We start from the raw sequence: 24,422 nt of genomic DNA on the forward strand, positions 1-24,422 counted from the left end.
CCCTTGGTGCCCTCCCCTTGGTGCCCACGGCCACCTGCTCCTCGTGTCCACACAGTGGTCCCTCCGTGTGTGTGTGGGTCCTGATCCCCTCTTCTTATAAGACCACTGGTCCTATGGGATCACTCCAGCCATGTCACTCAACCTCGATCACCTCTCTCGAGGCCCCGTCTCCAGATACAGTCACATTCCAAGGGTCTGGGTCAGGGCTTCAACTTGTGGATTTGGGGGTGGGGGCACATTGAGCCACAGCGCCCCCAACAAAGGTCTGACAGGGCTGTCAGAGAACCACGGTCAACACAGGACCTGCCCACAAGCCCAGAGGGAACAGGGTCCTCCAGGCAGGGCCCCGGCGGCTGCCATGTGGGCAGGTAACTGGGCTCCTTGCCCGGGTTTGCCTGGAAATGCTCCTCCAGGTGGGGCGGGAGGCCACAGAGTCCTCTGAACAAGGACAGCGACGATGCAAAGGGATGGGCACACAGAGCACAGAACGGAATGAAAACAATACAATACTGCCCGGCATTCATCTGATTACAAACATTTGCTGGAGACCAGAAACCTCAGGGGAGTCTATTGTGGGAACAATGTCCCAGTCATGCCTCTCAAGGGGGCGCGGAAGAGCCCCCATGAGCCCACTGTGGTACGCTCGCTCAGTGACCAGCTCGCACTCCTGTCCTGGGTCTGCGTGACCAGATCAGGCCAAGTGGGGAGGCCTGGCACCTCCCTGATGGTCTCACTTTCCAGGAGAGGCAGCTGGGGGCCTCAGAGGCAAAGTGTCGTGTGCAGGACCCCAAGCACCTGAACAAGGCCAGAATCGAGCCCTACAGACCCCTGGCCTGGACCCCTACCAGACTCCTGACTCCAATGTTTTTGCAAAGAGAGAGAGAGAGAGAAAAAAAAAAAAAGACATCATCCAGTAGGTTAATAAGATGACAATGGCTTGCTAAAGAACAAGAAAAAAATCTCATAAATACAATTTAATCGCATAAAGGCAATTATATATTATGTAACTTAAGCAGCTTTAAAAAAAAAACATGTTTACTATCTGGTCATTCGAAAGACCAAGACCAAGATGTAACTGCACCCAACTCCTGGACCCATTTCCTCAAGAAAACTGCAGGTCTCAAATCCAAGCCATTCGGAACCAGTTTCATCCTGACCAGCCTGCAAATGCATCACAAGTGACCGAGAATTGATAATCATAAGAGTATCCGAGTCGGCAGATAACCTACATTTTAATTCACTAGAAGAAACCGATGGCCACCCCTACAGTAACGCCTGTGCTACGTGCAAAGCTTCCCTGTGAGGAGCCAAGCAGGTTGTGTCTTCGCGGTGGGGGCATCACCGCACTTTGGAGCGCGACTCTGCTTCGCCCCAATCAGGCGGGAACAGGACAGAGGATGGGCTGGCACCCAGGAGACGCACAGAACCAGGCAGGTCCGGCGAGCGCCGTCCTTTGCTGTATCCCCACAGGGGGACTGGAGGCAAGCAGCTCTCAACTGTCACCTTTCAAAGCACAAAGCAGCGAGGACCCCACAGGTGACGTTGGACCAAGAAAGACTATGACACCCCGGGTGTCCACCTGCTTCAGGGGCAAAGGCCACGAACCTCAGAGGGGGGCAGACGAACCTCAGAGGGGGCAGATGGGGGAGGGTCTCCAGCGGTACAGCAAGTGCCTGTGGGGCGAGAGCACTGTCCCGGCCTCCCGTGTGGTCACGCCCACCGGCCCACGGTCAGGCTGCACATTTAGGACGCAAAGCTTTTCCAACCATGTGCTTCAATTTTAAATTAAAGTTTACCTTTTAAATATAATATACACACATTTCAAAGGTACTGAGTCCGTTGGATAGGACAGAAAAGTCCCAAGAGGCACAACCCCCTGCCCTCCCCGCAAACCCATCTTCGCACGTCCTCTGTCCTCCCCCGTGCCCTCTCCTAGTGGCCTGATCAGCTCGGGTGGCCCCTCCTTCCTCAGCCACTGTGGTTTCCTCTACTCCCAGCAAGCCCCTCCTCTCTTTCTTCCTCCACTAAGCCCCTCCCCTCCCCACCAAGCCCCTCCCCCGCCCAGCCCCTCCTCTTTCCTCCCTCCACCAAGCCCCTCCCCTCCCAATCAAGCCCCTCCCCCACGAAGCCCCTCTCCTTTCTCCTTCCAGGAAGCCCTGACCCTCCCCATCTAGCCCCTCCCCCACCCAGCCCCTCCTCTTTCCTCCCTCCACCAAGCCCCTCCCCTCCCAATCAAGCCCCTCCCCCACAAAGCCCCTCTCCTCTTTCTCCTTCCAGAAAGCCCTGAGCCTCCCCACCAAGCCCCTCCTCCCTCTCTTCCACCAAGCCCTCTTCCCCTCTCCCCCACCAAGCCCCCCACACACACTTCATAGGAACAACTGTGTGGTGGGAGGTCTTTGCAGACAGGGAGATGGGGTAACAGCCCTCCCTGGGCTCGGACACCCGCACCAGACATTTAGGAGATAGCACCGCCGTGTGCAACGTGCACGGGGCCAGGAGAAAGTGTGCACTGTGCCAAAACTCCTGAGTACAGAGTGCGCGCTTTTGTTTTTCTTTAAGAGACCAGCCTAAGAAGGACAGGACCCCTCCCCGTGACGTTTTTAACACCTTCCTCTTGCTGCCAGAGAAAGGAAAAGAAGGCACAAACATACTGCAGTCTTTTGAGGAAGGAAAGGGGCCGCCCCACAGGGGGTGCTGAAGGGGACTTCCCCAAAAACACTCCTTCTGCAAGGTCCACGAATAGCACAGTGAACTGTTTGGTTTGCACCAACTCCCCGTGATCCAGGGAAGGGCTGCCAACACAAGGAAAAAATGACAAATTCTGACAGCTTGCAACTTCTCCTCAAATCTGAAAAGAAAACATTTAACTCAGGCATCAGGGGGCAGAGAGGCAGGCTGCCCACCCCCCCCCCCCCCACCGAGTGTCCACAAAGACCTCCCTGGGTTCTCCCATCACAAGCTACACTGGAGTTCACGGTTACAAAGTCCCGCCGCACCCAGAGCCGTCTGCAGCCCCATCCATCTGCCGTGGTCTGCCCAAAAACGCCAGACTTAACTCCCTGCTGGCCCTCTGTGTGCACCCCCCATTTCCCTGTGCAGCACAGAACTTTCCAATGGGCCTCCCACGGCCGGGTCAACATGCCCCACACACTTCTTAAGTCAAAAATAAGCCTCTAGGGGCGCCTGGGTGGCGCAGTCGGTTAAGCGTCCGACTTCAGCCAGGTCACGATCTCGCGGTCCTTGAGTTCAAGCCCCGCGTCAGGCTCTGGGCTGATGGCTCAGAACCTGGAGCCTGTTTCCGATTCTGTGTCTCCCTCTCTCTCTGCCCCTCCCCCATTCATGCTCTGTCTCTCTCTGTCCCAAAAAAAATAAATAAACGTTGAAAAAAAAAATATTAAAAAAAAAAAAAGCCTCTAAAAGGACAAAAAGGCATTAAGTAAAGACTCTGGAATCAGAATTGTGATGTCAGAGCCATTGTGAACCATTCAGGCATGCTGTCCTCTCTGCCCCCCGAAAAAGCAGAAGCCTGGGTGCCCCCCTGCAAGGATCGAGGGGCAGGCCCAGCTGCGTGGGGGCAGAGGGGACCCTGCGGGGTTCAGAGCTGCAGGTACAGGGACACAGGGGACCCGCTCTGCACGCCCCCCGACGCCAGCGCCTGGCCCACCAAGACTGCCAGCCGCGGAAAGAATGGGCCAGGGAAGATGCACAGAGAGAAAAGCAGAGGATGGCAATGGTCTGTGAATTCTAACAGGTGCACTGCAGCTGTGGGGCGGGAGCAAAGGGTCTGGGGGAAGAGGGTCCATGAAGCCACAGGAGCACCAGGCATGGGCAGGCTGGGGAGGGCGCAGGGCAGCAGCATGGTGGTTGGTGGGGGGGATCCCGGGGAGCTGGGGAGAGAGGCTGGCAGCACAATGGGGGCACGGAGTACAGATTCTGAGCAGCTCAAAACATGCATGCTGGTCCATAAAAGGCGGTAGCTTGCCTGGAAAAGTAAATCACAAACAGGGATTAGCTCACAGGCAATGTGAGCGAGGGAAAAAGAACTAGCATCTTCTAGAAAGCAGCCAGGGCCACTGTAGACACAGGCGAGTGGCAAGGCGACCATGGAGAGTCTGGAGCGGTCTGTGGAGGGGACCCCCCCTTGTATGGCAGATGGAGGTGATGAGCAGGCCACCAGGAGCATGTGGAAGTCAAACGTGGCAGCATCAGGGGTGTGTGAGCTGATCCACGGCACGTGGGTGGCTTGGAAGGAGCCACAGGGGTACATCCGGCCTGGGGGTCAGCAGGTCGTAACCTGCACCTGCACGCCTGAGCAGGGCGGGGCAGGGAGTCAGGAGATGCAGAGAGTAGCTGTCACAGCAGGTAGGTGGGATGGTGCCACCCCAAGAGGGGACAGATGAAGAATTCCACATGCACCTGGCACATGTGGCCATGGGGCCAGACGAGGGAGGGGGGGGTGGCACGGAGCCGGCCAGAGCCAAGGCAGCCCCAACAGGGACGAACGTTGGGGCGGTCCCGGTCTCAGGAACAACGAGCCCGCTCCAATGCCACTGGCCGGACAGAACCACATTCAGGTTGGGCCCACGCTGCGTAAGAGGCACAAGCTGAGCCAATTAAATGAGATTTATCTGCTTGAAGAAGATCCTATTTCCGGGAAGAGAAAGCACACCACACTTTAGCGTCGCGTAAACAGTTAAGGAACAAAACGCATATTGATTTGTGCCGTTCACGCACGGGTCAACGTGCCAGGAGACGGCTGAATTAGGACAATGATGACCATGACCGCAGAGAGTATGGTCTCCAGTTACCACAGCTGCAGAGAAATACACCTGTTTCTAGGATGCAGGATGCAAATGAGCCCAGTACTCCAGTTCAAGGAGGAGACGCTCCCTCCAGAAGGCCCCCCCCAGGCTGCTGAAGCTGGTTCTCGGAACCGCTTGTGAAAGATGCCTGTGTTCTGATTCTGTGATGAAAGGGACCACGGCCAGAGCTATAGCTTCCATGGGGCGGTCAAGCTCAGGCCCGGGGTGTGTCTGTGGGCCCCCCCGTTTTGCGGGCTGCTTCTGATGGCTACACGTGGAAAGTTCTATCTTCCACTTCCGTTCTCCCAGACGGAGAGCAGGCGTGAGGACAGAGTTTCGCAAACCGGTGAATCCGGTCACTGACGCTTAGAGAGAAGGAAAGTCTTCGCCGAGCACTCCTTCTTGGTTTTGTCCACAGTCAAGGGCCATGCGCCCCCAGCAGCCTGTCAAACCATTACTGCTGCCATTCGTCCCGCTCCCCCACGTCCCACAGATGCAGGGGACACAGGACACTGGCTAATCTGTCACGCAGGCCTCCGTTCGAGGGGTCTCTGTGAAGGATAAGACACTCAGGCCAAGTGTGACAAGGCAGGAAGGGCCGTGCTCCCAGGAACCTTCCAGAATGTCCACATTTAAACGGCTGCGGCTCTGCACCTCCCCTCTCGTGGAGCTGACTTCAGAGGCTGAGCCAAGCCCTTTGAGGAAAACCAGTGACCGAGGCAAGAGCAGGGACCTCACCACACACTGATGCCAGCGATTCCGGGATTCATCAAAAATCCAGTCATCCCCACAGGCCCAGAGCCCCGCCACCAACAGAGTCCCGGAGACGTGCCCCCAGCCCTGCTGGCACTTCCAAAGGCAGCCTGAGAAACTAGCACTGCCCAGAACTCCAGGCTCACACTGGAGAGGAAGGACCCGAGCAAAGCCCTGGGGGCGGGGGGGGGTGGGTACAGACATCCCACGGGCATCATCCCTGGGACAGAAGCAGACACCGCGGGACCAGGCCTGGAGCCTCCCGCTGTTTCGGAGAAGGAGCAGAGGGTGCGGGCTGGGGGGGGATGAGGCCCCAGCTCCACAGCCAATCCAGGAAGAGCACACGGACGGCGAAAACCTGACACCCCTGACCCAGTGGCCAGTGACAGTCCCCGCTTGCGGGTCCGATGAGGGGGGCGCCCGAAGGACCACACCGGGGACACTCGCAAGCAGGGGAACCGGCAGGTGTAAGTTCATGGTTACAACGTCTCGCTTACACCAGTGGACACCTGGCAACACCAAGGACAGGCATGACAGTGGTTTCTGAGGACATCTTGGGCTCTGGGCCTCGTGGCAACTCCTGCACCAACCACGGCCGTAACACAGGCATCACTAGCACGTGAGGCCGGCAGAGGCAGGAGCCGAGGGCTGAGCTGCCGTGGCCCAGCCTGAACCTTCAGGGAGAGGAGCCACGTGCCCATTACCAAGCTCGGCATCTGGCAGGGGGACGGGGGGTGGAGGCTAAAGGCTCCCAGCTTGGCAGCCACGTGACAGCCACAGAAAGCAGGCCCTGCGGCAGCCTGTGACCCCTCACCCCTCCTGAAGGGGGCCTCCACTCACGGAGGTACAGTCCTATACTTTATCTCCAGCAAGGCGTGTCCAGAAAGGGGAGCAGCAAGCCGGCCCTGGGCAGCACACCGTGGAAGGGACAAAGGGGTCTGAGCACAGAGGCCTGGCTCCCAAGACAGGTGGCAGGTGGCTCTGGCGAGACTGGCGGGGGGACCCTGCACAAGGTGTCTGCCCCACAGCCCCTGCAAGTGTTCAGCTCTGCCATGTCACGGGTCAGTCCCCACGCGGAGGCCTCACTATCCGGAGGTCTGCAGAAAGAGTGCCGATTCAATACTTAACGCTCTGAACTGAGGGCGCCTCTGAGAGCACGTGTGTCTGGTCTGGGCCGACGTGGAAGGGACCACGTTGGACCACACACATCTGGGCCATCAAGTGGGAGGGACTCCTACCCTCCCACTCGCCAAAGCCCAGTGGAACCCCGCCTTCGGCACACTTGGGAGATACCGGGGAACCCCCATCCCCTGCCTTTCTGAAAAGGTTCTTTCTCCTACTTCCTTATGCTCCTGCCAGTGAGTCAACCAGCGGCCAAGGGAAAAACCAACTCATGATGCCCAAGCGATGCATAAGACTCCAGTGAATGAGCACAGCCTCCCAGGGAGCAAAATATTTGGAATCCCAAATTTTGCAGCCATTATACATAGATTGTGGGACTTCCTGAAAACCTAAATAATCAAGATTACCATAATCAACAGGGAAGAACATAATCCACGCGGAATGGGGGACATATCACTCACCTGTTTGACCCATGAACAAACCGTAGCCCTAGAGACTTACTCCAGCGGACAAGAAGCCCCCATGGGGATCACAGCCTGGGTCACTGCCCCCGAGTGCCCCCTGAGCTCAAGGCCTTGCCTGAGGGGCCACATTGCCCAACGGCCAGGAAGACACTGACCTAAGTCCATCCGGCCTTCTAGGTCCCAACTCGTGGTTCGGCTTCCCTGCCTGAGACCTGTGGCCTGTGGCTCAGCTGGGTTTCTGGAAGATGGCTCTCTCCTTGGCGACGAGAGTATGGTGGGGTTCACCGAGGAGGTCACAGAGGGAACCCACCGTGCCTGCCTTCCCCAGGTGAGCGAGCAGCTGGACCTTGTTCTAAACCACAGTACCCCCTTGTCGGTCAAGAAAGCCAGCAAGCCCTGGGCACGTTGCACGCGCGCGCGCACACACACACACACACAAGGTAAGCAGGGACCCACGCTGCCTGGGAGAACCACATCTCGGCTCCTGGGAGACAGAACTGTCCCCACCCCTTATCTCCAGGGGCAGCTGGGAGTTTATGGCCCCTCTAGGCACGGCAGCAAATATAAGAAGGGGCTTTGTTATTGCTGGTGGAATGCCCTCCTGCCTTTCAAAGCTGGCTATCGAAAAAACCGAATACGGATACATTTCCCCTACCCTGATCTACTGAGAGAGAACGCTTATCTACCTCTCAGCAAACTGCCAATTACTGCGGCTAGAAATGCCATAATCGGTGATAGCTAAGACTTCTGGTATAGTTTCTGAGCCAAAGAATTCAATCCCATAAGTAGCCGGCTCTGGGCCCCTTCAAGAAACGGTGCCAACAGGAGCGGGGCTCAATTCTTCTCTGTCAGGCAGGTGTGGCCGGGCCTGTGATACTGTCATAGACAGAGGCGCACAGTGGCACACACACAACACACACTCGCATGCACGCATCTGCATGTACACATATATGCACATCCAGGCACACACACACAGGCACACACATCCAGGCACACACACGGGCACAGACACACGCACAGACACACACACACACACGCAGGATGACAGGACAGCCAGCACTGCTGTTCGGACGCACATCATCTGACAGCTCTGAGAGGTGGGGGAACCAGGGGTTCGAAGAGGACGGTGCTGCCGGCCCAGGCTGGGTAACCCTCTCCACTCCCAGTGCGCTCCAAATCCCCCATACAAAAAGTTTAAAAAGAAAACTCATTTAATCTCTTCCTTGAAAAAAAACACAGGGCCGGACTAGCCTTCCACATGTGTGTGCATGTGAGGGTACATGTGTCTGTGTGTGAAAAGTGTGACTGTGACCTGTGTGAATTGTGTGTGTGCATGTGTGTGTGTGTATTCCTGCATGGGTGTGAAGTGTGTGTGCATGTATGCGTGTGCGTTCCTGTATGGGTGTGACCTGTGTGTGTGCATGTGCATGCATGTGTGTGCGCGTGTGTGCCTGTATGGCAGTGACCGTGTGCGTATGTGTGTGCATGTAGTTTCTGTATGGGTGTGACCATGTGCATGTGTGCATGTACATTCTTGTACAGGTGTGACGTGTGTGTGCACGCATGTGTGTGCATGTGTGTTCCTGTATGGCTGTGACTGTGTACGTGTGTGCACATGTGTGTGCACATGGCGTTCCTGTATGGCTGTGACCATGTGCGTGCACGTGTGTGCGTGCGTTCCTGTATGGCTGTGACCACGTGCGTGCATGTGTGTATGTGTGTGTGTTCCTGTATGGCTGTGACTGTGTGCATTTATGTGTGTGCGTTCCTGTATGGGTGTGAACTGTGTGCGTGTGCACACGTGTGTGCATGTGTTCCTGTATGGGTGTGACTTGTGTGTGTGTGCGTGCATGTTTGTGCATGTGTGTGCCTGTGTGGCAGTGACCGTGTGCGTGTGTGCGCGCGTGTGTGTGTATGTTTCTGTATGGGTGTGACCATGTGCATGTGTGCATTCCTGTACAGGTGTGATGTGTATGTATGCGCACATGTGTCTGCGTGTGTGTTCCTGTATGGCTGTGACCGTGTGCGTGTATGCATGTGCGTCCCTGTATGGGTGTGAACTGTGTGCGTGTGCATGCATATGTGTGCATGTATTCCTGTATGGGTGTGACGTGTGTATGTGTGTGCGTGCGCATGTGTGTGCGTGCGCATGTGTGTGCGTGTGTGTTCCTATATGGCTGTGACTGTGTGCGTGTGTGCACATGTGTGTGCACATGGCGTTCCTGTATGGCTGTGACCATGTGCGTGCACGTGTGTGCGTGTGTTCCTGTATGGCTGTGACCGTGTGCGTGTGTGAGCATGTGTGTGCGTGTGGCGGGTAGGGTGAAGGGACTCGGCATCCCTGGCCCCCCCACATAGAACTTCACGAGAAGCGCGAGCCCGCCCCCAGCACCCAGCCCTGCCCGGAGCCGGCGCCAGTCGGAAATTCCCAGCAACAGCTGCCCAGGAGGAGCCCGGCAGCCACAGAATCCCAAGGCTCTCCAAAAGCCCATCTCCCCTGGGGCCTCCAGCCACAGGGCTGCGGGACCTGAGGGGGGCTCCCACCGAGGCACGGCGGGCCAGCCAGAGTGGGGGTGCCACACGCTCAGGCCCCACTGCGGACCGCCAGCATGCCTGCAAAACTTGGAGGTGCAGACACCGTGACCCAGGCAGAAAACCAGGCCTGTCCAAGGGTTCCCATGATGGCCCACCGCCATCTCCAGGCCTCCTCACTGCCCCACAGAGGTCCTAACCCCACCCCAGCACCCCAGACTTCCAGTGCTTCTAGGGGTGCTCGACAACTCAGCCCTCCAAGGAACTCAAACCCCAGCCCAACTCTCCCCGATTCAGGGCCCCCGACTCCCGTGACAGCCTGAGAACCCCAACCAATCTAAGAACAACTAACCCTAATGAGCCCCCCAAACCCCCCCTACCAGGCCTGTGCCCTAAACCCTATTCCCACCCCCACAGAGCCCCGAAAAGTGGCACGATGTAATCATGAGAAAGAAGGGGTCGCCCGCTGGGCGGGAGGCCTGTGCCGAGGCCAGGGCCAATTACTTGATTCTCATCTGAAACCAAATTCTTGAGTTTTACTTTCTATAATTAGGAACACAGAGCCCAAGGCTCTAAGGCTTCCTCCGGAGACGAAAAGTATACGTGCTATCGAAGCATCTAGCAGCCCTTTCCCGAGGGTTTCACGCCTGTGGCCACAGGCCAAGGCGTCCGCCTTCTGCACCCGCCTGCCGTGGGGCAAAGGCCAAGGCGGGGTCACGGCCCCCGGGGAAGGAGCTCAACGGGTGCTTACCTTGGCTTCACATTTCTTGTGGCAGGGATACTTGCAGGCTGCAAGACAAAGAGAAAGAAGGTGTGTAAGTGGAGCAGGTTCTACAGCACCAGGTCTGGCACCCATGAACCCTCTGGACCCTTAGGGATTGGAGCTGCGGGGGGGGGGGGGGGGTCCGCCCCCACCCAGTGGCTCCAAGCTTCGGGCCAGAGCCCAGTGCCCATGGTGTGCAGGCACCCAGCTGTGGGCGGCGCTCCCGGGATCCCGGGAGGAGACCCGTGGTGGATCTGAGTTGTACGAAGCCTCCTCCGTGCCCGTGGGGATGCCAGCTTCTCCCTGTGGATGGGCGGATGGGAAACTAGAAAATCCACAACCTCCCCCCCATCCCTCCCCCCCCCCCCCCCCCCCCGCCAGAGCCAGACCTGGCGCCTGTCACTTAGTGAGAAAGCTGCCAGTGGAGCGCCACACTCCCCGCGCTTCCGGACGGCCTGGGAACGCACTGTCAGAATCAATCCACGTCTGAATTCCTGCAGGGGAATCCTTCAGCTGGGGCCATTGTGTGAGCAGCGGAGAGACTGTGTCAGTCCGGGGGGCCCCCGACGGTGCAGACTTAGAGCCGGAACCAATGGGGATTTCGCAGGCCCGCCCTCCGGAGGCTGTGGCCAGGCTGATGGCAGGACAGCGCCAGCGGCCCCCACGAGCCTCGGGCACGCGGCCAGTGCCCAGATGCCAGGCAGAAACCGCGGGACAGGGAACCCCATCGTGGGGTCCAGGGGGCAGCTGTGAGACGGGGGGCAAGGACCTAATCGACCGCACTGCCCGGAGCCGGGCCAGTGACCTCTCTGGGCCTCCATTTCCTCTCCCGGGGTGACGGCAATGCCCAGGGGACCCATTCAAGAGACCACTTTCAGACTACAAACACAATGTCAAGGTACACAAGTGTGCGGGGTCCTGAGGGAATAAGGCCTTGGGGGTCAGGAGGCAGGCCCCAAACCCGGCTAGCATGTGGAAGCCCAGAATGTTCCCCCAACACACACACACCCCGTCCCTCTCTGCTCCAGGAGCTGGACTCAGAAACACTGAACTGATGCAGGTCCCTGCAGGACTGACTGAGGATACCTCAAAGTAAGGCGGCCGCTGGCGGATGGTTACTGGATCTCCAGGACCAATGGCCAGGGTAGTTATCTTCGCGGGATCTCTTTTCTGAATGGTTTCTCTCTGCCTCTGAGGTTTGTGAGATTATCCGCAAAGACAAATATTTACTCTCTGTGTCCTAATGGGTGCACACAGCCAACAGGCCATGAGGGATTTCCTCATCAGGATGGGCTCGCCTCCGGAAGGGGCTTCCAGATGAGAAAGGCGGAGGGAAACACGGCCAGGGGCTGGAGGGCAGCGGGGGTCCCGAGGCAGAAGACGTCCGGCAGAGGCCCACGGACTTTGCGTAAGTCAGAAGTAGCAGAAATGCACGGAGGAACCGCCCTGGCGGGGCGGGTGGCTTGCAGCCTGGCACTGGGACGGGAATCTCATGGTGGTCAGACTTCCAGGATGGCCCGAGGGACCCGTGTGCCCCTGCAAAGAGCCTCACGTGGGGGAACTGAGGCCTCGTCAGCCACCGAGGGAGCCGGCTCGGAAGGCCTGGTTAGAGCCACAGGCCTCCCAAACCCCTGTCCCATAGACGCAGGGAGAAATGAGACACGCTGTCGCCACGGGTCGGCACGAACTTCTGGAGGAATCCACCACGCCGTGGCAGATAATTACGACCACAGGCCAACTCAACCCGGAGAGGGCTCTGGTCAGTGGCAGGGTGACGGTAGTGTGACACATTCATGGTGAACAGCCAGCCGACTCAGCCAGAAGAGAGCCAAAGGCAAAGCCGCGACATTCACAAAGGTCGACTTTACAGCAACGTAGTACAAACCACTCAAGTGCTAAGGTGGTGACCCAAGAAGTGGGCTGTTGCTTATAGAATGGACGCTGGTGACCCCCATAGTTTTATGGATGGCCCCTCGGGTTGTCCTCAGAGTAGCGATTTGGTGGTCAATCTGAGGCCCCACCACGTCCCCCCCATCCCAGCGCTTCATGGACACCTCCACCTGCCATCTTGGCCCCATGCCGCTGTCTCTGCCTAGAGCTCCCCACACACCCTTCCGTGTCCCGATGACTCGTTTCTTTCTCCAAGACTGAAAGCGGCAGCCGCCTTCTCCACCTGGAAGCCCTCCATCACTCCTCCTAGGCCGGGCTAAGTGCGTCAGTGTGTTCCAGAAGCCCCAGCCTGCCTTCCTCTCCACTCCCCACTGCTCAGCACTTCACAGTGATCTCTGCCCCCGTCTGCCTCCTCCGGACCAAGCTCACCCAGGACGGTGTCCTAGGTTGTATACCACCAACCTCCCGCAAGAGCGTCATGAACACAAGCAAGGGCGGCTCGTGCCGACCGAACGACCACCGCACACAAGGTCGCCGCAATAACACCTTCCACGGCACAGGCTTGCTGGACTTTCACATGTTTCCTCTGACCGCCAGCCTCGCCCTAACCTCGTACCCTTCTCAGAAGTCAACACGGCCACTCACGCCCTGCTGCTGTTTGCTTCCGGCTTTCCTGCTGTATAATCGACAAAATTGTATATATTTAAAGGGTACATACAGCTTGAATACTTGACACAGGTCTACATTGTGAGGCATTTGCCACAATCATGTTAATTATCACATCCATCGCATGACGTGGGTGTGAACGCTTAAGATCTATTCTCACAGCGGGGAGCCTAGGAGGCTCAGTCGGTTAACTGTCCGACTTCGGCTCAGGTCATGATCCGAGAGCTCACGGGTTCGAGCCCCGCGTTGGGCTCTGTGCCAACAGCTCGGAGCCTGGAGCCTGCTTCGAATGCTGTGTCTCCCTCTCTCTCCCTCAAAACTAAATAAACGTGAAAAAAGAAGAGAGAGAGACAGAGAGCGAGTGGAGATCAATGCCACGGGTCGAGTGGGGGCTGCACTCAGCGCAGCCCTGCTGGAAGAAGGTCGAGGGTCCGCGTGGGGCCTGTGCCTCCTTCGGGCTCTGAGGCCTGGAGGACAGACAGGCATCCAGTCCGCCGCCGTGTCCCTTCACCCCCAGGGTCTGTGCGCCGCACACCGGGTTCCCCGTGCAGATACGGGGTCTGCAAAGCACAGGTGCGAATCCCGGCCCCGCTGCCCAGGGCACCGAGCTGTCCCGGAAGGGCTAACCCCTCCAGAGCCTCGGGGCCCAGGCCGGGCAGCACCCTGCACACGGCACCCCTCACATCCCTCCCGAGCGAGAGACGGCCCTCAGCCTCAGGTTCACCAGCCTCCCCCTGTCGCCGGGAACTGGCCGGGCAGACAGGCCGGATGGGACCGGGGGCCCCAGCACAAGGACACCTGCCCAGACACACACACTGCTCCGCCACGCTGCTCTCTCAGTTGACTCGATGGTCCCATCTGCCACCGCATCCCGGGGTCATAACACAGCATCGGGCACAAAGCAGGCACTGACGGCGAATACCAGTGATCGGCCACCTACCCCAAGCTTCACCCATGATCGCTTAGCATACTGTGGACTGGGATGGCTTCAAAGACGGGACTCCCTGCTCTGTGAGCCCCTCACACACAGGACTCCCAAATCAGACTGTTACTCTCACACACAGGACTCCCCCCACAGTCTGTGTTGCCCCCCCCACAGAACTCCCCCCTCAGACTGTGTTCCCCCCCCCCACACACACACACACAGGACTCCCCTCTCAGACTATGAGCCCCTCACACAAAGGACACCCCTCACAAACAAGACTTCCCCTCAAACTGTGAGCCCCACACACACGGAACTCCCCCTCAGACCGTGTTCCCCCCACATATAGGACTCCCCCCTCAGACTGTGTTCCCCCCACAGACAAGACTCCCCCCTCAGACCATGAGCCTCCGCACACAGAGCACAGTTTCCTCATCCCGTCATTCTAGCAGGTGCTTAACATGTGTGTTGTTTAGTGAAGGGGCAAAGCCATCATCAAATCCTCCCGACAAAACCGCCTCCCTCCGCTTCCCTCCGGCCTCCTTGTTGCTCCCTCTCTCAGCCCTCATCTCCTCAGGCTCCTCCCTAGAGTGTTCCGCTCCACAGCCTTCCTTCATTCTGTCACTTTTCCACCCGATCTGTCCTCCCCTATCCAGTTTGAGATCCACGCAAAGCCTTTCTGGCGGGATCAGTGCCGCGTGGCGGGCCCGGTGTCCTCCCGGATCTGTCTTCCCCTTGGGGCGAAATCCCCAAGCTCACATCTGTCAGACCCACTCAGAACCACAACACTGAGGGCACCCGCACCTGTACCCTCCACTGGCTTATCTCACATGTGACCAGACTGGGTGTGTGAGAGCATTACCCGTGGAAACTGAACCCCTCAAGCCACCCGAGGGGACCTGGCGGAGCCGCGGGAACAGGTTACCACACACCCTAACTGTGGCCGGCGCACGTGCTCAGAGCAGCTTGAGGTGAGCCACAACCAGACACATAGCCCCACCAACACCCTCATTTCCATCTCTGCATGTCCCTGGAAAGTTCCAGAAATAGGGATAAAATAGCCCCAATGTGCAAGCATAACCGCTTCTTAAAAATTAAGCTTTTTCGGGGCACACGATGGCCCAGTCGGTTGAGTGTCCGACTCTTGATTTCGGCTCAGGTCATGATCTCATGGTTCGTGAGTTCGAGCCCCACATCGGGCCCTGCACTGACAGCATAGAGTCTGCTTGAGATTCTCTCTCTCCCCCTTTCCCTCTACCCTTCCCTGGCTCGCTCACTCGCTCTCTCTCTCTCTCTTTCTCAAAATCAATAAACTTTTTCTGCTAACCTAGCCACATAGGAAATATGTGGTAAATCAAGAGGTTAAAATGTGAAAACAAGGCATTTGAAAGTCAAGAAGGAGCCAGAAAAGGAACAGCAAAAACATGAGCCTGAGTCACAGAATATACCCCAACCCTTCTCCACCATCACCGTCAGCATCATCTCCATTGTCCCATCGTCACCATCACGATCACCATGGTCACCAACACCACCACCAAAGTCACCACCATCACCATCACTAACACTTTTGGACACTTTCCTGAGCCGGTCGGTCAACGAGCTCTGTGTTCCACGTGTACTTATATGCTACCCAGGGTCACTCAAAAGGAAAATTCAAGCACAGACAGGCAGAGCGGGAAATCTCCACCGTCCATGCTCCCCTCCAGCACACCCACTGCTTCTCCAGAAATGAACCAAAGAAAGGGCCTCCCACCACAACCTCACGAAGCTCGCATGCGTGGCTGCTCAGATAACACGTGACAGGCAGGCCTTACCGTCCACGGGCGCCACGCACACAGGGGCTCGACACGCAAACTCACGTGACGGGTATTGATCACAGGACACAAAACGACTCGCGGTCTCCTTTCTGTCTCTAGTTTACTGAGAAAAGGAAGAGACCATAGAGACAAACTATGTTTTGTCAGGTGCACCAAACAGAACCACGAAAGGGCCACGATTTCCCCTGAGCAGCCAGTCACTCACCCTGTCGGGCCCCGTCTATACCGGCAATGACCCTGCCGAGCTCCAGACTCCAGCTCTGGGAGCAGCATGCCCACATCCTGCCCCCTTGCGTCCACAGGTGTGTCCATGGGGCAGGGGAAAGGCCCGGTCCTCAGAATGCTGAAAATACCCCAACTCTCCTGATTTACCCCCATGAGATCGGTCTTTCCACGGGCCTTTATCCCCTGACAATGTCACGGCCACATCGGGAGCCATCAGAGTGATCCCTGAACAAAAGAGTATCAAAGCCTGCCATGCAAGACCTCTCTTGGCCTGGGGTGCAGCTCACAGGGAACCAGTTGAAGGGGGTCCCCCAGACCCTGTCACACAGGCCACCTCCAGGGAGAAAGGAGAGGGCCACACACTAGTAAAGAAGAGGACTCAAGGTGCAGACTCTGAAACAGAGATTCTAGGGAGTCGGGCAGGGGGGCACTGCTGGCAGCCGTGAGACTGATGTCTCCGGGAGCACCATCGGCAAGCGCTGTGAGGAAGGGTCACCTCGTCACCCTGCAGAAGGAAGTCTGACCATACTCCCCCGCCCTGTGACGCGGACCCACGACCCCCAGCCCAGACTCCAGGGCTCAAGGGAGCCATTACACACCGTTGTCACAGACTGATTAACATGCAAGCAGGAGAAACACGTCACAAACATGTCGACCGCCCGGTGCTTAAGCATCACACGGCGAAGCTGGTGGCTTTGTCTCCCGACGGCAGTGGCGCCTGACAGCGGGCTGAAGCGCCCCACACAGCAAGCCCTGACCCCGAGGTGCAGAACGTTCATTTGCAAACTCTTAGGGGGTCAGAGCACACGACTCAATGACAAGCATCACGGACACCACGGGCCGGACAGAGGGCAGTCACGCCCGCGCGGTCACTGCTGTCCCCAACCCGACACCAGTAACTCTCTGCTCCTTCTGGACGAGCTTCCTCCCGGCACAAATCTGTGTAAATACGGCGGGTCCCTGCCCAGCACAGCTGGGGGATAAACACAGGCCAGGAAGGGGAATTCTGCGATTTAACTTCTGGAAACTCCCAAAAGAAGGTTTTCATTTTGGTTTTCTGTTTGTTTGTTTGTTTGCTATGTTTCGGTTTCACAGCAAGAGAATGAGAAACACAGACTCACCTCGGCATGAAATTCCTTGGCTGTCAATAACCTGCTTGCAAACCCCGCACACCTTGGGTTTTTTGAAGGCTGTGCTCTTAAAGCTGTGCAGGCTCGGTAACTCTTCTGGCTGAAAACGCAGAAGGAGAAGCTGTCAGCTCTACAATTCCTAGGGCGTTTGCTCGCTCTTTTCCCTTCCAGGAAACAAGGCGTCCAGGCGGAGTTTGGGAAGAGCTAAAAGAGGAACTTGACCCGTTACACAGAGAAGAAGGAGAAGCCGGCGCTGGGATTCCCCGGGGGAGCCTCGGATACCCCGTCAGCATTCTCGACGCCAGAGCCCCCACGGAAGCGCACCCCCACCCTGCCCACAAATCCCCCTGTAAATGGGTGATGGGAGTCAGGAGCCGGCACTCATCAGTGCTGTTCATGTGATCGCGTGTTAGCTCCCACGCTGTGGGCGCACAACCACCTAGTTCCCGGACAAAGTACCCCAGAGGCATTCCCGGACCTCATCGCTTGCTTGCTCCTCTGGAAGAAGTGCTCGGCCAACAGCACCACTGTGTTCAGGGGAAGCCAAGTGACTGATAATCCCGGCCCCTTGGCTTCTCCGAGGGAATGTGCACGTCTGTGGAAGGAGAAGCGGTCACAGGCGACCAGCGTGTCACATTCATGGTTCCTCCCTAAACCTGGCACAGCACGGAATCCGCTACGCACACTGGTCCTGGGAGTAAACGAACCACTTACCTACCCAACCCGCGTTGGGAAGGTCAAGGCTCATGGCCGCATCTGATAATCTTACAAAACTTCAACCTGCCTTAGAAACCAAACACCAGTCCTCCTATCCAATTGGTGATACGTGTCGGTGCGTCCCCCCCTCCACCCAGTAACTGACACCCACGTGGAGGCCCCACACCACCACCAGGTAAAGACTCGACTCCCTGAGAGATGAAATGTTACCAAGAATGTAACTCCAATGATACAAATACAGTTTCTTATAAATGTTTTTAGATCTACACCAGTTCTGTGACCCAGCAATGTCACTCCTGCAGACGCTAAGGCAGAAATAAGTGCATATGCCCACAAGTCTTGTGCAAGAATGGTCAGCGCTGCCTTACTTAATAGTGCCCGAGGGACGCCTGGGCGGTGCAGTCGGGTAACCATCAGACTTCGGCTCAGGTCATGATCTCACGGCTCATGGGTTCGAGCCCTGCGTTGGACTCTGTGCTGACAGCTCAAAGCCTGGAACCTGCTTCCGATTCTGTGTCTTCCTCTCTCTCTGCCCCTCCCCTGCTCATGTTCTCTCTCTCTCTCTCTCTCTCTCTCTCTCTCTCTCTCAAAAATAAATAAACATTAAAATAAAAGCCAGGGGCGCCTGGGTGGCTCAGTTGGTTGAGCATCCCACTTCGGCTCAGGGCATCATCTCACAGTCTGTGAGTTTGAGCCCCAGGTCGGGCTCTGTGCTGACAGCTCAGAGCCTGGATCCTGCTTCGGATTCTGTGTCTCCCTTTCTCTCTGCCCCTCCTCTGTTCACACTCTGTCTGTCTGTCTGTCTCTCTCTCTGTCTCTCAAAAATAAACATTAAAAATAAAAAAAAAAGAGTGCCCCAAAGAGGAAATAACCCAAATGTCCATCAGAAGGAGACTGGACAGAGAAAGCCTGATATATTCCTACCATGGAACACTGTCTCAGGTACACTCAACAGCTTGCTACTAATACACATGACGTCACGCATCCCGGGTGGGCATCCAAAGCATGACTGTGCTAAACAAAAACACTCCGACACAAAAGCACACAGCGATGCCTATTTATAGAAGGTTCACGAACAGGCGAACCCATCTATCTAGTTCCTCAGAGGCAGGGAAAAAAGTGGCCCGAGTTCTGTGACTGCCCCAGATTCCTGCACCGAGCAAGGTCCCAGGATGCAGGGAAGAAGGGGGCCAGGGTACCTACTACCGGGATGGAAGAGACGGTACTAAGCGTCCACAGAACAAAGCAGAAAGGGCTCACTCACCCGAATACCACAAGACAGAGCTGCATGGAAGGCCTAAGATGTGCAGAGGGCCCTCTGAACCGTCCAGCCGGGTACTGACGAGCACGCGCATGCGGATTGTGCGAGCGTCACGGTACGAACTGCCCGAAACAAGGCAGAGAAAGAAGAGACCCCCTAAGTAAAGAGATAGATGAACAGAGCAACAGTGAGCGGGGGGAAAGTTCGAGCAGCCTAACACAGGTGTCACTGGGGCCTCTGTAAAGGAAGGAGGGGAATAGTTGAGAAAATAATGGCTAAAACTGCTCCAAAATCTGAGCAGAACTCTAAACCCATAGACTGAAGAACAAATCCCAAGTACAAGAAGTGTGTCAGTGGGGTTGCCGACTTTGGCTCGGGTCATGATCTCACGATTCGTGAGTTCGAGCCCCGCGTCGGGCTCTGTACTGACAGCTCAGAGCCTGGAGCCTGGTTCAAAGTCTATGTCTCCCCCTCTCTCTGCCCCTCCCCTGCTCGCTCTCTCTCTCTCTCTCTCTCTCAAAAATAAACATCAAACACTAAAAAAGGAAGTGTGCCAGAAATGACACACAATAATCACACTGCTTGAACCCAGAGATACACAGAAAATTGTGCCCCCAGAGGGTAGGAAAAGGCATGTTAGGACAGGGGACAACCATTAGCAAAACAGCAGATTTCTCTCAGAAAATAAAGCAAGTAAGAAAACAGAAGAGAGATACAAAGTGCCGAGAGAAAATCTGCCAACCTAGAATTCTGGACCCGGCAGAAAGAGCTTTCAAAAATTCAAGTGAATTTAAAAATTCTTATGATACACAAAAGCTGAAATAATTCATCACCAGCTGACATGACACCACAAGACAAGCTACACGTCATCTGAGCGCAAGGAAAATGATTGCGAGCGGAAAGATGGCTTTACACAGAAGGTACAGCACCAGAAATGGTTAAGTACGTGCACAGATCGGTACATAAGATTTTCTCATACTGGAAACTCACTACAAGATAAGTGGCCAGGCAAAAACTAATAATGATGAAACGTGGGGCTCAACACATGTAAAAGTAAATATAATAAAACGGCACAAAGCTCAGGAAAAGAGGGATGAAAGCATTTTACTGGAAGGCTCTCCTACTATCTGTGAAGTTGTATACTATCACGCAAAGGCGACTGTGATAAACTGTAAGCCCCAAAGCAACCACTAAAATAATGAGGGATAGATAGATAATAATCCAACAAAGCAGATAAAAGGAAATTATTGTTTACAAATTCAATTAATCAGGGGTCACCTGGGTGGCTCAGGCGGTGGAGCGTGTGACTCTTGATCTCGGGGTCATGAGTTAGAGCCCCATGCTGGGTAGAGAGATTACTTAAAAAATAAAATATTTAGGGGCGCCTGGGTGGCGCAGTCAGTTAAGCGTCCGACTTCAGCTCAGGGCATGATCTCACAGTTCGTGGGTTCGAGCCCCACGTTGGGCTCTGTGCTGACAGCTCGGAGCCTGCTTCAGATCCTGTGTCTCCCTCTCTCTCTCTGCACCTCCCCCACTCATGCTCTGTCTCTCAAAAATGAATAAACATTAAAACAATTGTTAATAAAAATGTAAAAAATAACGAATTAAATAAAAGTTCAATTAATCTAAACATGGCAAAAAAGAGAGAGTAGATCAATGACTAGGTGAGAGAAATAGAAAACATGGTAGATTGAAACCTCACCGTGTTAGGAATCACATTACACAAACAGTTTAAATACCTTAATTAAAAGGCAATGGTTGGGGCGCCTGGGTGGCGCAGTCGGTTAAGCATCCGACTTCAGCCAGGTTACGATCTCGCGGTCCGTGAGTTCGAGCCTCGCGTCAGGCTCTGGGCTGATGGCTTGAAGCCTGGAGCCTGTTTCCGATTCTGTGTCTCCCTCTCTCTCTGCCCCTCCCCCGTTCATGCTCTGTCTCTCTCTGTCCCAAAAACAAATAAACGTTGAAAAAAAAAAAAAAAAGGCAATGGTTGTCAGATTATACTCTTTTAAAAAGAAGAGTATTTTAAAAGAATAGAAAAAATATACAATGATAATGTTAATCAAAGGAAAGCTGGAGTGGCTATACTGCTATCAGACATCGTAGACTCCAGATCAAAGAACATTACCCACGATTTCCTAATGATAAAAGCGTACATGCATCAAGAGAGCATACGATCCTAAACATGTACGCACCTATTAACAAAACGTTCAAAATACATGAAGCAAGAAATGACAGGATCACAGAGACAAAGACACAAATGTGTAAATACAATCAGAAACTTAATTATCCCTGTGTTAGACTGAACTGTGTCCCCACGAAACTCATACATTGAAGCCCTGACCCCAAATGGGATGTATTTGGAGATGGGGCCTCTAAAGAGGTGATTAAGGCCAAATAAGCTCATAAGGGTGGGATCCTAATACAGTAATTCTTGTAGGTGCCCTTACAAGAAGGGGAAGAGACACGGGGGGGGGGGGGTGGCTCACATGCGAGGGTCGTCCATCTGGGGACTCAGAAGAAGGCCATCATCTACAAACCAAGGGAAAAGGCCTCAGGAAAGACCAAGCAATAAGCAAAGATACACAAAAGCTGAACGGCATTATCAAATAACTTGGCCTAGTTGACATCTGACCCCAAGCACAGAAGACACATCCTTTTCGAGTGCATGAAGAATGCTTCCTGAGGCAGAACGCAGTCTGGAACATAAAACAAGTCCAAATAAACTTAAAAGTATTCAAACTGTACTAAATATGTTCTCTGACCACAATGGCATTGTATTAGAAACTATTAATATATATATATATATATATATATATATATATATATATCCCTGCAAAATCCTTCAAGTACTTGGAAACTAAATAACACACTTCTAAATAATACATCATGGCAAACAGGATTTGTTCCAGGGAGGCAGACTTAGTTGAACATTCAAATATCAATCAATAAACTAAAAAAAAACCTACAATCTTTCAATTAATCAGAAAATAACTCTGACAAAATCCAAGATCCATTTCCTGAGAAACACTCTCAAATCAGGACAGAAACTTTCTCAACTTGGTAACATCTACTGCAAACCCCATATTTAACGACGACAGACTGCTTTCCCTTTAAGCTCTGGAACAAGGCAAGGATGTCTTCAATCAACATTTCTATTTAATGTTGTTCTAGAGGTTCTAATCAGTGCAACCGGGCAAGAAAAATAAATAATAGGTATCCAGTTTGGAAAGGAAAAGGTAAAACTGGCTTTAATCACTGATGACACCACTATCTATTTAAAAAAAAAAAAAAAAAAAGGGCACCTGGGTGGTTCAGTCGGTTGAGCATCTGACTGCAGTTCAGGTCATGATCTCACAGTTCATGAGTTCAAGCCCCACATCAGGCTCTATGCGGAAAGCTCAGAACTTACTTCCAAGTAAGTAAGTAAGAACCTGCTTCAGGTTCTGTGTCTCCCTCTCTCTCTGCCCCTCCCCTGCTCATGCTCTGTCTGTCTCTGTCCCTCCCCCACATGTGCTCATTCTCTCTCTCTTTCAAAAATAAATAAACATTTGAAAATAAATAAATAGGGGCGCCTGGGTGGCTCAGTGGGTTAAGCATCCAACTTTGGCTTGGGTCGTGATCTGACAGTTCATGAGTTCAAGCCCCACATCAGGCTCTATGCTAACAGCTTGGAACCTGGAGCATGCTTCGGATTCTGTGTCTCCCTCTCTCTCTCCTTGCTTGTGCTGCCTCTCTCTCTCCCTCTCTCTCTCTCTCTCTCAAAAATAAAGATATAAAAATTAAAACATAATAATAATAAAAATATAAAGAAACAAATATCTCACAAAATCTACAAAAAAGTTCTAGAACTAACAAGCAAGTTTAGCAAAGTGGAAGGACAGGAGATCAATGAATGTACAAACTGTATTTCTACATACTAGCAATGAACATTCAGAATCTAAAATTCAAAGAACATTACCATTTACAGCATCATCAAAAATATTAAATCCTCAGGGATAAACCTTACAAATTCTATGAAAGGCTTATAAAGGAAAAACTATAAATCATTTCAGAAAGAAAGTGAGGAAGACCTAAACAGATAGAGATATACCATGTTCATGGATAATGTAGTTAAGCTGCAGTTCTTCCATAAAATCCACAGATTCAACACAATCTGAATAAAAAATCTGGTTTTTTTTCATTTACAGATGGATTCTAAAACTCATATTTAAATTCAAAGCACTTAGAATTGCCAAAACAACTTATAAGATGGCACATAATTAAGTGTACAATTCAATCACATTTTCTATTACATTTTGAAACTGCATCTTCTTCCAAAGTATATTCTCAGGATCCCATATCACACTAGAAAGTACGAGGTGTTGAATGAACACTCTGAATCCTAGTTTTCGACAAATGTTGCCCTGAGGTCTATGGAAGTGCGATTCATCAGCACACAGACCACACCTCCTTACTCCCTGACCTATGGCAGACATAACTAATCACTCACAGCTCCTGTCCCCAGTTGGTCTTACAAGCTTGTCAGCAGACAGCTCCACCAGCCACTGCCAAGGGACGGAAACTGGCAGAGGGGCGATTCCAGTGTGAACAGATGCTGGGGTGGGTCTCTCCTTCCCTGCAGTTCAACCTGTCCTGAGTGCTGGCAGCTTACAGCTTTCCAGGGGACCGTCTCTAGTCCCATTCTCACCCATGTCTTCCCTGACCACATCTAGTCCCTCAGCCATCTTGTCACTTCATCAGTCATCTCGTGGTGTTTTTGTTGACCTTGCCAAGCCTAAGGAGGCAACGTGTCATGAACCAAGCAGGACACAGGTTCTGCTGCCTGCTGTACAAGCTCTGTAACCCTGGGCAAGTCACTAGAGACTTGGGGACACAGAGGATACCTTCCCCTTCTGCCTATGAAGAGAGCTCCTGTCAATGACCAACCGCTATACCAGGTGCCAGTTGTGTGCCCCGGCAGCCTAAGGGAATCACCTGGTCAGTTTTTAAAACCACTCTGCTACGGGCACCAGGGTGGCTCAGTCGGTTAGACTCCAACTCTTGGTTTCAGCTCAGGTCACGATCTCACAGTTTGTGGGTTCCAGCCCTGCATCGGGTTCTGCACTGACAGTGCAGAGCCTGCTTGGGATTCTCTCTCTCCCTCTCCTCTGCCCCTCCCCTGCTTGCTCTCCCTCTCTCAAAATAAATAAATGAACCTTAGAAAACAAAAAAGGAAACCACTCTGCCTAAACCCCACCCAGACCAGTGAACACAGATAATCTGGAAATGGGGCCAGAACACAAACTTTTTCAAAACTCATCCCACGATTCCAATCTGCAGCTGACCTGAGAGCCACTGCTACATAATGGACTATTCTAT

At 54.0% G+C, this 24,422-nt stretch overlaps 1 protein-coding gene across 1 annotated transcript in view; it reads right to left on the reverse strand.

The window, feature by feature from the left end:
- The window catches only part of TNS3 (tensin 3), a 216,531-nt gene that overhangs the window by 152,892 nt on the left and 39,217 nt on the right, over positions 1 to 24,422 (reverse strand). Inside the window, exons 3-4 of the mRNA XM_032592493.1 lie at positions 17,078 to 17,186; positions 10,425 to 10,462 (exon numbers count right to left, since the gene is read on the reverse strand). Coding sequence (XP_032448384.1) covers positions 10,425 to 10,462; positions 17,078 to 17,186 — 147 coding nt within the window. The remainder of the gene's footprint in view (positions 1 to 10,424; positions 10,463 to 17,077; positions 17,187 to 24,422) is intronic.

Source organism: Lynx canadensis, chromosome A2, assembly GCF_007474595.2.
Source record: "Lynx canadensis isolate LIC74 chromosome A2, mLynCan4.pri.v2, whole genome shotgun sequence".
Classification (NCBI taxonomy): Eukaryota; Metazoa; Chordata; class Mammalia; order Carnivora; family Felidae; genus Lynx; species Lynx canadensis.